Source organism: Rhincodon typus, chromosome 35 (genome assembly GCF_021869965.1).
Source record: "Rhincodon typus isolate 14 chromosome 35, sRhiTyp1.1, whole genome shotgun sequence".
NCBI classification, from domain to species: domain Eukaryota; kingdom Metazoa; phylum Chordata; class Chondrichthyes; order Orectolobiformes; family Rhincodontidae; genus Rhincodon; species Rhincodon typus.
The window spans coordinates 16056095-16069837 of NC_063366.1; the positions used below are offsets into that span (position 1 = coordinate 16056095).

At 43.8% G+C, this 13743-nt stretch overlaps 1 protein-coding gene across 2 annotated transcripts in view; it reads left to right on the plus strand.

The window, feature by feature from the left end:
• The window catches only part of LOC109913867 (CD166 antigen-like), a 39200-nt gene that overhangs the window by 3216 nt on the left and 22241 nt on the right, over positions 1–13743 (plus strand). For both annotated transcript variants that reach the window (XM_048616941.1, XM_048616942.1), the window contains exons 2-5: positions 2154–2263; positions 4690–4891; positions 6957–7021; positions 11238–11325. In XM_048616941.1, coding sequence (XP_048472898.1) covers positions 2154–2263; positions 4690–4891; positions 6957–7021; positions 11238–11325 — 465 coding nt within the window. The remainder of the gene's footprint in view (positions 1–2153; positions 2264–4689; positions 4892–6956; positions 7022–11237; positions 11326–13743) is intronic.

Sequence of the window (13743 nt, forward strand, 5' to 3'; positions counted from 1 at the left end):
CATTAGCACACTGCCTCATCACTGGATCATTAACGCTGTAGCTCTGCTCTGGATTGTTAATGCCATACCTCTGCACTGGATCATTAACACTGTACCTCTGCACTGGATTGTTAACACTGTTGCTCTGCGCTGGACCATTAACACTGTACCTCTGCACTACATCACTAATACTGTACATAGGAATCTAGGAGCAAAAGGAGACAATTCAACCCCTCGAACTTGCTCCACCCTTGATCTCATCTCGGCCTCAACACTTTCCTGCCTGCTCTCTACAACCGTTCAACCCATTACTAATTAAAAATCTGTCTGTCTCCTCCTGAAATTTACTCAATATCCACCGCACTCTGGGTCAGTGAATTCCACAGATTAATGACCCTTTGAGAGAAGTAATTTCTCCTCAACGCTGTTTTAAATCCTAAAACACTGACCTCTTATTCTAGATTCTCCCACATGGAGAAACATCCTTTCTACATCTACTTTTGTCAATTTCCTTTAGCATCAATTGTACCTCAATTAGATCTCTCATTCTTCTAAACTCCAGAGAGTATAGGCCTAAACTGTTCAAATCTCTCATCATAAGACAAACTCCCCACCTGTGGAACCAATCTTGTGAATTTCCTCTGAACTGCCTCCAATACAACTACATCCCTGCTTCAGTAAGGGACCCAAAGCTGTACCAGTGAACTCTATCATTAACACAGTACCTCTGCACTGTACCATTATATTTAATTCTGCGTTTTACTAAACATACAAGATTCTTCAGGGCACTTGACATTGGTAGATGTGGAAAGGTTGCTTCACCTTTGCATAAGACTCTTGGACCAGAGGGTATCATCTCAGAATAAGAGGTCATAGATTTAAGACAGAAACCCTCTCAGAGGGTAGTGAATCTGTGGAAGTCCTTACTCCTGAGTGCTGTTGAGGCTGGGTCATTAAGTATATTCAAGTGTATTTTAATCAGTGAGGGAATCAAGGGTTATGGGGAAAAGCAGAAAAGTGGAGTTGGGGATTATCAGATTGGCCATGATCTCATTGACTGATGAAGGAAATTCAAAGGGCTGCATGGCCAGCTTCTGCTCCTATATTCTGCGCCATTTCATTAACACCGTAACTACTCTGTATCATTACACTGTACCTCTGCACCATATCATTAACACCGTAACTACACTGTATCATTGCACTGTACCTCTGCACCATATCAATAACAATGCAACTGCACTGTGCCATTGCACGGTATCCCTACACCATACCACCGTACTTTACCTCTTCACTCTATCTCTACACCATGATTCCACAGTTTAGTTTTGGATGTGCCACCCACATATTGTTGGTTACTCCCCATAACAATTGTGTGCTGCACGTTCAGGAGCTGACTTGAAACCACAAGTACTGTTTGATGCCAGCCAGCAGTAATGTGTTCCTTTTCACTCATACTCCTTTATGGGGCATCACAAAATTCTTACGGTACAGAAGGAGGCCATTTGGTACATCATGCCTGATGGCTTTATTCCCTAGTGCCAACCTCCTGCCTTTTCTCTATATCCCTGTGCACCATTTCTATCCAAATAATTGTCCATTACCCTATTGAATGCCTTAGCTGAACCTGTCTTCATTTCCGGGCAGTGGATTCCATACCCTAACCACTCGCTGCATGAAAACATGTTTTTCTTCTTATTTTACTCTTGCTTCATTTGTACGTCATTTTAAATCAATGCCCTCTCATTCTTTTTCTTTTTACGAACAGGAACAACTTCTCCCTATCTGCTCTACCCAGCCTGCTCATAATTTTGTAAAGCTCTATTAAATCTCTTTACAACCTTCCTCTCTGCAAGGAGAACAGTTCCAATGTCTTTAATCTATTCTCATGACTGAAGTTTCTCCTTCCTGGAACCATTCTTGTAAATCACTTCTGCACCCTTTCTCCAATGCGTTCACATCTATCCTGTAATTTGGCAGCCACAGCTGTACGCAATACTCCAGCTGAGGTCTAACAGGAATGGGAGCTGACACTGAGACTCATCCAGGGCCAATGAATTGTTCCCTTTTGTGTGCACACCTATATGAAGTGACATTAAGCCACACACAATCAAAATCTCGGTGGGACTGTGATTAAAACTCCGACTTTTTTTTGCCATGATGTTGTTACTAAACAGGACACCGTGAATTTGTAAATCAAACCGTTTCTGCTGTATATGGGGAGAACCTCCAGCTGCCCTGTTCTGTACCCCATGGAAAGAGTGAACCAATAAGACGATGGCTTCTGGTAAGTGTCTTTCTGCGTGATTCTCGCTGTTCAATGGCCGTGTTTGGTGGCTAATACAATGTGTCTCTTGCTTTACCTTAAGTAAATAATACACCCCCATTTGTGAATCAGATGATTGTGGGTTTGAGCCCCATTCCCGGGACTTGAGCCCAGAATCACAGCTCTCACTTTCTGTGTCGTGCTGTTGGAGTGCTGCAAAGAGTTGTCTTTCAGATGAGATATCAAACCGAGGCTTTCTCCACCTTCATAGACCGATGTAGAAGATCGCACGGCGTTATTCAAAAGTGATCAGGGAAATTCTCCTCCACGTGCTGGCTAATATTTGCCCTTTAAACTGTGAATGACGGGGCAGCATATTTAATCACGGCCTCAGCGTGTGGGATCTTGCGGTGCCAAAAAGTAATTGTACGTTGTGGCTGTGGCTCTGCAGGAGTTCCTCAGGGTAGTGTCCTAGGCCCAGCCACCAACAGCTGCTTCATCAATGACCCCTCCCCCCCATCATAAGGTCAGAAGAGGGGATGTTCGCCAACGACTGCACAATGTTCAGCACCATTCGTAACTCCTCAGATACTGAAGCAGCCATATGCAGCAAGACCCAAATTATATCAGAGATAGTAGGAACTGCAGAAGCTGGAGAATCCGAGACAACAAGGTGCAGAGCTGGATGAACACAGCAGGCCAAGCAGCATCATAGGAGCAGAAAGGCTGACGTTCGTGATGGGTCCAGACCCAAATTATATCCAGGTTTTGGTTGACAAGTGTCATGGAACAGTCACACAACAATGACCATCTCCAACAAGAGTCAATCTAACCATTATTTATTGACATTCAATAGCATTGCAATCAATGAAGCCCTCACTACTAATATTCTGGGGTTACCATTGACCAGAACCTCAAATGGACAAGCTGCACAAATACTATGGCTACAAGAGCAGATCAGAGGCTAGGAATACTACAATAAGTAACTCCCCAAAGCTTGTCCACCATCTATAAGATACAAGTCGGGAGGGTGATGAAATGCTACCCATTTGCCTGCATGGGTGCAGCTCCAAAAAACACTCAAGAATCTTGACACCATTCAGGACAAAGCAGCCCGCTTGATTGGCATCACATCCACAAGTATCCACTCCCTCCACCACCAACGCTCAGTAGCTGCAATGTGCGCTATTGACAAAATGCATTGTAGAAATTTGCCAATTCTGTTTCGACAGAAACATTCAATTCCATGACCTCTTCCAACTAGAAGGACAAGGGCAGCAGGTATGTGGCAACATTACTACCTGCAAGTATCCATGAAGCATCTCACCATCCTGATTTAGAAAGTCATCACTGTCCCTTCACTGTCAATGGGCCAAAATCTTGGTACTCCCTTCCTGAATGTCCCTTCAGCATATGGACAGCAGTGGTTGAAGAAGGTAGCTCACTATCACCTTGGGAAACGCAATAAATGCCTACATCCTATGAATGTGCTTTTTAAAACATTTTTAGAAGTACTGAGTTAATTGTAAGGTTTTTAGCATTGGCTAAGCAATAGCCTAGTGGTATTATCATTGGGCTATTACTCCAGAAACTCAGCTAATGTTCTGGGGGCCTGGGTTGGAATCCCACCACATCAGATGGTGGAATTGGAATTCAATAAAACAAAATCTGGAATTAAGAGTCTAATGATGGTCATGAAATCATTGTCAATTGATGGAAAACCCCATCTGGTGTCCTTTGGGGAAAGAGATCTGGCATCCTCACTTGGATGGCTTACAAATGACCCACAGCAATGTGGTTGACTCTCAGCTGCCCTCTGAAAAGGCCTGGCAAGCCACTCAGTTGTACCAATTGCCACAAAATCTCAACAAGATGCTTTGGGATGCCCCAACTTTGTAAAGGTGTTATCTTTTTCTCTCTGTTTGCAAGTCTTTCACAGAGAACCTGGTTGCAAATACTGACTGTAAAATCAGAAGAATTCCTGGGGACTTTGCAATGAGCTGCCCGCTCCTTGTTTCTGTCATCTTTTAATGCCACTGGGGTGCTGCCTATGCATTTGGCAGTGGGGACCTCTTCTCCTTTAAAAATGCGGCTCGTAGGCACTTGAGAGGCAGTGGGAATGTCCCTACCTCAGGGCCGTGAGGTTCAGGTTCAAATCCCACCCATCCTAGAAATGTGCAAATGGGTAAATTAAAAATAATATAAATTACCTCTTTGACCTGGCCTAATATCTCCTTACGTGGCTCCGAGTCAAGATTTAGCAATGACCACTCCTGTGTTAAGGCCCTGTAGAAGACCTTGCTATGTTAAGGGTGATATATCAATGCAAGTTGTGGTTGGTGTGCTGCTGCATAGCGATCCCTCGATACTCAAGGAAAGCTGCCATTTCAATGGTAGGATTGCCAGCGAGCGACCTTAACGGCTCCTTGTTTGCATCTACTCCCCAGAAAACTTGCTTCATGAAGCCGTGGAAGCAGATCGCTGGGGTCAAAGGAGCTGAGGTGCAGAGCGATGAGAGTCACTTTCAGATGCTGGGGAATGGGACACTGCTGATCTGGTCAGTGGGCATGGAGGATCAGGGACTGTTCAAATGCGGAGTGGCAGAGGAAGGATTGGAGATCTTCACCGTGACCAATGTCTCAGTCTTCAGTGAGTACTACTTTTGCTTGTTATGAGGGAAAGCAGCTTTTGAGATGTTATATTTTGATAAGGCAAATCAGGACAGGACTTACACAGTTAGGCCCTGGGGAGTGTTGCTGAACAAAGAGATCTAGGGGTGCAAGTGCACAGTTCTTGAAGGTGAAGTTACAGGTAGACAGGGTAGTGAAAAAGGTATTTGGTATGCTTGCCTTCATTGGTCAGAACATTGAGTATAGGTGTTGGGAGGTCATGTTGCAGCTCTACATTGGTGAAATGACTTTTAGAATTCTGCCCACAATTTTGGGCTCCCTGCTATAAAAAGGATGTTGCTAAACTTGACAGGGTGCAGAAAAAGATTTACAAGTATGTTGCCAGGACTGGAAAGTTTGAGCCATAGGGAAGAGGCTGAATAGACTGGCGTTATTTTCCCTGGGGCATCGGAGGCCAAAGTTTGACCTTATGGAGGTTTATAAAATTGTGAGGGGCATGGATAGGGTGAATAGCCAAGACCTTTTTCCTAAGGTAGGGCAGTCCAAAACTAGAGGGCATAGGTTTGAGGTGAGAGGGGAAAGATTTAAAAAGGATGTTTTTCACACAGGGTGGGATGTATGTATGGAATGAGCTGCCAAATGAAGTGGAGGAGGCTGATATGATTACACCATTTAAAAGGCATCTGTATGGATACATTAATAGGAAGGGTTTAGAGGAATATGGGCCAAATGCTGGTAAATGGGATTATGTCATATTGGGATATCTGATCAGTCCAGACGAGTTGGACTGAAAGGTCTGTTTCTGTGCTGTATGACTCTATGACTCCATTACACTGATTCATTGAACACCTTTAATAACTTTACACTTCTCTGCCAATCTTTAAGTGCTTCTCCCATACGCAGGGAGATTAATTTCAAACCTCCAAAATCTGGTCCATTGAAAATGTTAAAGTTGAGACCAATTTTGTTTTTGTCAAAAAAAAAACACTTTTGTCAATGAGTTATTCTTGAAGGAAAAAGGGCAGTGCATAGTTTGTTTCATAATCTGTTGCTCTGATTCATGTTTGTGCCTGAAGTCTTAGCAGACACCGTTGCTCAGAAGTTGTAATCTTGAGATGGTCATTCAATTGCTTTTTCCAAAGAACAAATAGGCTTTCTTGAACTGAGCAATAGGGGACTCTTTTCAGAAATAGGAAATACCCATTGGACAACATGTTTGTAGAGGGCTTGCCTTCATCTCAGTCAAATCTTAACGGGCTTCCCATCAACTGAATGAGAAAAAAAACAATAATTTCTCCAAGCCAGTTGCTCCTTAAAGCAGCTGCCCTTCAAAACCAGCCCCAGGAAGAGCCTATAGCAAAGTAAGCAGCTAACACCAATCATGTGACTTCCAGGCAGCCTTGTTAAAAGCAAAATCTCTAATATACACAGTGAACATTCAGGTACAAATCACCAGCATATCAAAAAAACTTGAACTAAACTTTTTGTTTCTAACATCGTCCAAAATGTAAGTCCTCCAAGGAATATTGAATGTAAAGCATCCTCACAAAAACATTGCCCACCAATATGGCTTTGAACAATGATATACCAGTTCACACGTTTCACAGTGAATTCCTTCTGCAACATACTTGACCATTCTACTGACTTATCATAAACCCTTTGTGAGTTCCTTTGGTCCTCAGAAGGAGTTTCTACAATGGATACAGAGAGGAATGGACCAAAGCCTTAGTTAAAGTGATTAATCAATAAATAGATTGATGGAGGATCAAAAAGACAAAAGGATGGAGGGACACATAGGGTTAAACAGAATGTTTTATCAATAATTGATAAATTGGTGGATAGATTGATTGATTGAAGTCCAAATGGACTGAGAAAGAGAGAAATACAGGAAGAGAGCATTAAATAGACTTTGGATAGACAGACATAGGATATTAGAATGATCGATCAATGGATATAGAGATAGAAAGAACATCTGCAATTGGTTTTCTACTAACCATAAGATGTTTGTGAGTTGTACAAGTGTTATGATTAACTATGACAAACTTTGATCTGACAAAGGTTAACAGAACTATGTTAATTTGCAGAACCGCCTGCCAAACCTCAGCTGATGAAAAGCTACTTGAGCTTTACTGTAGGAGGAGATTTCGAGGTAATAATGTTTTATTAATTAATGCAATAATTAATCCTACCATGGCAGATCATGGAATTTGAATTCAATAGAAATATGGAGTTAGGAGTCTAATGATAATCATGAAATCATTATCAATTGTTGAGAGACACCCATCTGGTTCCTTTAGAGCAGCGAGCTTCTATCTTTATCCGGTCTGGGTTGCTTGTGACTCCAGACCCACAGCAATATCGTTGACTCTTAACTGAGTAAACCACTCAAGTTGTATCAAGCAACTCAAGTCTCAAAAGAATTAAACTGCACGGATTATTGGCATTAACGAAGCGAGCAGAAATGGTATACAGTTAGGAGAGAGCTGCCCTGGGAGTCCTCGATATTGACCCTAGACCCCATGAAGCCTCAAGGCCAAATGAGCAAGGTAACATTCTGGAGATTGCCACATACCCTTCTTCTCACTGAGGATACCCTCTATTGTGTTGTTCAGCCATTCACCGTGCTAAATGAGATGGACATCAAACAGATCTAGCAACTCAAGACTGAGCCACCAGACAGCGATGTGGCATTTGACATCAATAGCAGCAGGATTGTACTCCAACACAATCTATAAACTCATGGCCCAGTACATACCCACTGAAGAATTACTATCAAGCCAGAAGATCAATGCTGGTTCAATGGAGAGTGCAGAAGAACATGCCAGGAGCAGCACCAAGCATATCTAATAATAAGGTGTCGATCCTGGCACAAAGGAAGGTGGTTTTTGTTGCTGGAGTCAGCATCAGGACATCACTGCAGGCATTCGTCAGGGTAGTGTCCCTGGCCCAGCCATCTTGCCCAAAGACCAATGACCTTCCCTCCAACATAAAAGTCAGAAGTGGGATGTTCACCGATGATTGCACACTGTTCAGCACCATTTGCAACTCCTGAAGTACTGAAGCAATCATGTCCAAAAAAAGGAAAACTTGGACAACATCCAGGTTTGGGCTGATATATGGCAAGTAATACATATGCCAAAGCAGCAAAGTTAGACAATCTAACAGAGCTAAAGGCAGAAAAGTCCCTCAGCCCTGATGGCTTGCATCTTAGGATCTGAAAAGAGGTAGCTACAGAGATAGTGGATGAATTGGTTGTAATTTTCCAAAATTGTTGGATTTTGGAAAAGTACTCAAGGATTGGAAAACTAAGAATATGACACCCCCTAATCAAAAAAGGAGGGAGGAAAACAGTGGGTAACTGTAGACTATTAGCCAACATCTATTGCTGAAAAGATATTGGAATCATTTAAGAATGTAATAGCAGAACATTTAGAAAATCATAATCTAGTCAAGCAGGGTCAGCATGGCTTCATGAAAGGGAAATTGTATCTGACCAGTTTATTAGAGTTTTTTGAGGAAGTCTCAACCAGAGTGGATAAAGGGGAACCAGTAGATGTGCTGTATATAGACTTCCAGAAGGCATTTGACAAGGTACCTCACAAAAGGTTAAGCCATAAGATAAGAGCCCATGGTGTAAGGCATAGTTTATTGGCATGGATAGAGAATTGGCTAATGGCCAGGAAACAGTCAGTGCAGATAAGCGATTCTTTTTCAGGTTGGTGACCCATGACCAGTGGAGTTTCACAGGGATCAATGCTAGGATTACAACTATTTATATTATATATTAATGACTTGGAGGAAGGATGTGAATGTGCTATTGCCAAATTTGTAGATGACACTAAAATAGGTGGCAACGCAGGTTGTAAGAGGGATGCAAATAGTTTATAGAGAGATATTAAATAAAAATGAGGAAGGGTTATTGGACCTGAAATGTTAACTCTGATCTTTTCTTCACAGATGCTGCCAGACCTGCTGAGCTTTTCCAGCAACTTCTGTTTTTGTACAGAGAAATATTGCTAGGTTAAGTAAGTGGGAAAAGTTGGCAAATGGAGCATAATGTGGGAGAATGTGAAGTTCTTCATTTTGGAAGGGAGAACAAAAGAATAGAATGTTATTTAAATGCAGAAAATCTGCAGAAAGCTAGCACACAGTGGCAGCAGATAATCAGGAAGGCTCATGGAATGCTAACCCTAATTTCAAGGGGTTTTCAGTATAAGAGTAGGGAAGTCTCACTGCAATTGTACAAAGTGCTGATGAGACCACATCTGGAGTACTGTGAGGAGTTTTGGTCCCCTTATTTAAGGAAAGATACCATTTCATTGGAGGCAGTTCAGAGAAGGTTCACCAGGATGATCTGCAGCAAGGAAGGATTATCTTATGAGCAAAGGCTAAAATGGTTGGGACTCTACTCACTGGAATTTAGAAGAATGAGAGGTGATCTCATTGAAACATACAGGATTCTTAAGGGGCTTGACAGGGTAAATGCTGAGAGGATGTTTCCCCTCCTGGCAGAGTCTAGGACCAAAGGGCATAGTCTCGGACCATAGGGCATAGTCTCAGAATAAAGGAGCATCAATTTAAGACTGAGCCAAGGAGGAATTTTCTCTCTCAGAGGGCTGTGAATCTTTGGAACTCCTTGCCACAGAGAGAGCTTTGGCAGGGGTAGAGTCCTTGTGTATGTTTAAGGCTGAGATAGACTCGGGTAGTCAAGTGCTATAGGGCAAGGGTAGGAAAGTGGATGTGAGGAATTTTGGATCAGCCATGATCCTTTGAATGGCAGATCAGGTTCGAGGGGCTGAATGGCCTGCTCCTGTTCCTATTTCTTCTGGTCTTAAGGACACACGAGTGCCAAGCAATGACTATCTCCAACAAGACTGAATCTAACCATCGCTCCTTGACAATCAATGGCATCACTATCACTGCCCCACTAACAATCGGGGTTACCATTAACCAGAAACTGGACCAGTGATATAAATACTAAAGGTACAAGAACAGGTCAGAAGCTTGGAATCCAGCAGTAGGTAACTTATTTCCTGACTCCCCAATGCCTGTCCATCATCTACAAGGCATAAGTCAAGAATGTGATGGAATACTCCCCACTTGCCCTGGATGGGTGCAGCTCCAACAACACTCAAGAATCTTGACACCATCCAGGACAAAGCAGCCTGCTTGATCGGGACTACATCCACATATATTCACTCCCTCCACCAATGACATACAGCAGCAGTGAATACCATTTGCAACAAATTCTCCAAGGCTCCTTAGGCACCTTCTAAACCCACGACCAATTCCACCTAGAAGGACAAGGGTAGCAGATACATGGGAACACCACCACCAGCAAATTCCCTTCCAAGCCACTCACCATCCTGAGGTCATAGAACATAGAATAGAATCCCTACAGTGTAGGAACAGGCCCTTTGGCCCAACAAGTCCACACTGACCCTCAGAGTATCCCACCCAGACCCATCTCCCTATAACCCACCGAGCCTGCACATCCCTGAACACTATGGGCAATTTAGCCTGGCCAATCCACCTAGCCTGCACATCTTTGGACTGTGGGAGGAAACCCACGCAGACACAGGGAGAATGTGCAAACTCCACACAGACAGTCACCTGAGGGTGGAATTGAACCCAGGTCCCTGGTGCTGTGAGGCAGCAGTGATAACCACTGTCAATATTCTGCCAATCCTTCACTGTCACTGGTTCGAAATCCTGGAACTGCACGATCAATGCAGTGAAAGATGCTCCCTGGCCTGCCGGAAACTTGTTGGTCTTCCAGAGTGAGGAGTTGACCCCAACTGCGTGTTGCAGACTGGCACATTCCAAGGTCCAGGACAATGTGCTGAGGGAAGCACTAAAGCTTGGGGCAGCTGCTGCCAAGGGGCAGTTGGGAAAGACCACCATCTAAGGTCTTCCTGTTGAAGTTACTTGAGGGTCCGTTCAGCTATCAAGCCCTCCTTGTGCCACAATGCATATAAATATAGTCTTGTATGTGTAAGAGAGGTCTTTAGTTTGTTGGGATAGATGCAAACTCAAATGTTTGTTTGTTTACTTGATATACAGAACCAAACTGCATTTGTTACAATGTGTATATACAAAGAGATTTTTTATGGATAAAGTATATTTTTGTAATTGAAAACCACAAACTGCAGTGATACAAGAAGCTCATCACCATATTCGTAAGGGAACATAGGGATGAGCCATAAATGTTGATTGATCAGTCAATGGATTTGCACCCTTCGCAAGTTGAATAAAAGCTCCTCAATCCACTTGGCTGACCTTCCTCACCTTGATAAGCCCAAACTGATGCTAAATAATAAATTTTTCCTCTGCCTGCCTTCAATTTTACATCTCTTTTTCCGCAGATTGGGAAGTGTATCGTAAAGGATGGCTATCCTGTCGGTAACGTTACCTGGTATAAAAATGGCAAAGTGATACCTGCCAATGGAAATGGTGAGAAACCTATTGATCCAATGCTGCCTTTCCTTTTCAGATCTCTCCTTCGTCTCATCCCTCTGTCTCTCCACTATCTCCTCCCACCTCACCCAAACCTCCCTGCTATCTGTGCTCCTGCGGGTTGGGCCTCTTTGGCATTCCCAATTTAAGTAGAAATGGGCAATAGGCGCTGGCCTAGCCAGCATGCACACGTCCTGTGTGGATTTGCAATCTCAGGCACCACAAGCTTGGGGCAACAACTTCCACCGATGTCCAAGAGCCGTTTGGAACCAGCTCCTGCAGGAAGAGAGCAGGGAACACTGCAGAGAGAGCGGGCCCTGAATCAGCTCACACTTCCATCGTCAATTTTCCGGTACATTCCAGACAGAGTGATGACGATGGAGCAATGGAAGAAGGCCCAACGAGGCTACAGTTGCCACGGTGGTGAAATGGGTTTTAATTCTTCCGGTAATTTTCTCCCTGCTGCAGTGCAAGAGCAGGCCTGTTATCTGGGGAGGTCCTGTGTTGTATATACTTCACAGCCTCGAAAGTGGAATTCTGCAGAGACTCACTGTGGGAGTGTTCCGCAAAAACACACATGTTATTTTCTCATCTAGGCTTTGTCCCGGCTTCCTAAATGTTTACAGATAATTGCATTTGATTAACAGTTCCAGTCAGGAGACTGTCATATTGCCCAATTCTGCTCGACTGGGCTGAAGGAATGCACCTTGATATTGTGAGTCCTGGGCTGGAACAACAACAAACTCACAGCTTATACATAGTAAAATGCTCCAAGAGTAGAAACTTATATAGTGCCTTTCGTGACTGCAGGATCTACTCCCAAAGCACTCTGCTGCCTACAGAACACTGATTGAAGTGTTGCCATAATGTGGGACCGACGATTTCTGCACAGCAAGCTCCCACATACAGCAGTCAGCAGATGGTCTATCCTGCACGAGATTGTAATCAAGAAATGTTTGACAAAGGTTTTTTAAAAAAATGTGAAAAGCTAAGGGTTTCCGGGAAAACCCAGCAGGTCAGGCAGCATCTTTGGGTAGGGGAACAAAGTTAACGGAAGGAGGGATGCAGCGGTGGTAGAAATGGGCTGGTAAACCAGAATCTGTGCTTCATGTTCTGGGATCTGTGGGTTCAAATCACACCATAGCAGATGGTGGAATTTGAATTCAATTATTAAGGTGGCAAATTTACATGTAGAACGTGTAAAGATTGTCAAATGGTTGTACAACCTATCTGGTTCACCAATCTCCTTCAGAGAAGGGAATCTGCTGTCCTTATCTCCTCTGGGCCACATGTGACTCCACACCCACTGAGATGTGGTAAATATAGATAGATTGCAGATTTGGGCAGGTAAATGGCAGATAGAGTTTAATCCAGACAAATGCGAGGTGATGTATTTTGGCAGATCAAATTCAGATGTGAATTATGCAATAAATGCCAGAAGACTTAGGAGCATTGACACACAGAGGGATCTGGGCATACAGGTCCACTAATCCCTGAAAGTGGCAACACAGGTGGATAATGTGGTCAAGAAGGCATACAGCATGCTTGCCCTCATCAGCCAGGGCATCAAACCTAAAAGTTGGCAAGTCATGTTGTAGCTGTACAAAACTGTAGTTAGGCCACATTTGGAATATTGCGTCCAGTTCTGGTTGCCACGCTACCAGAAGGATGTGGACATGGTTTACTGGGATGTTGCCTTGTCCGGAGGGTGTTAGTTATGAGAAGATGTCGGATAAACTTGGATTGTTTTCACTGGAAAGACGAAGGCTGAGGAGCGACCTGATAGAGGTCTACAAAACTATGAGAGGCATCAATAGGGTGGATAGGCAAAAGCTTTTTCCCAGGGTGGACAGGTCAACTACAAGAGGGCACAGGTTCAAGGTGAGAGGGGGCAAGTTTCAGGGAGAAGTGTGGAGAAAATGTTTCACCCAGAGGACGGTGGGTACTGGAACGCATTGCCAGTGGAGGTGTGGAAGCAGGCACATTAGCAATGTTTAAGGCATATCTTGATTGACACACAAGTGGGGGGTGAACAGAGGGATAGAAACCACACATGGGCATTAAGTAGCGGGGCTAAATTAAGGATTAGAAATCGGTATAGGCTTGGTGGGCTGAAGGGCCAGTTCCTGTGCTGTATGGTGTTGCATTGTGCAGGAATTAGAGGGATCGTTGCCCACAGAGGCCATTTCAGAGTCTAGAGTCAACGATTGAGGAGCTGGAAAAGCACAGCAGGTCAGACGGCATCCGAGGAGCAGAAAAGTCAACGTTTCGGCGGAAGCCCTTCATCACGCATGGGGAGGGGCGGGGGAGCTTGGAAATAAATAAAGGGAGGGGTTGGGGCTGAGGGGAAGAGTAGGAGAAATGGTGATAGATTGTGATTGGTCAGTAGGAAGGGTGGAGCAGATAGGTGAGTAG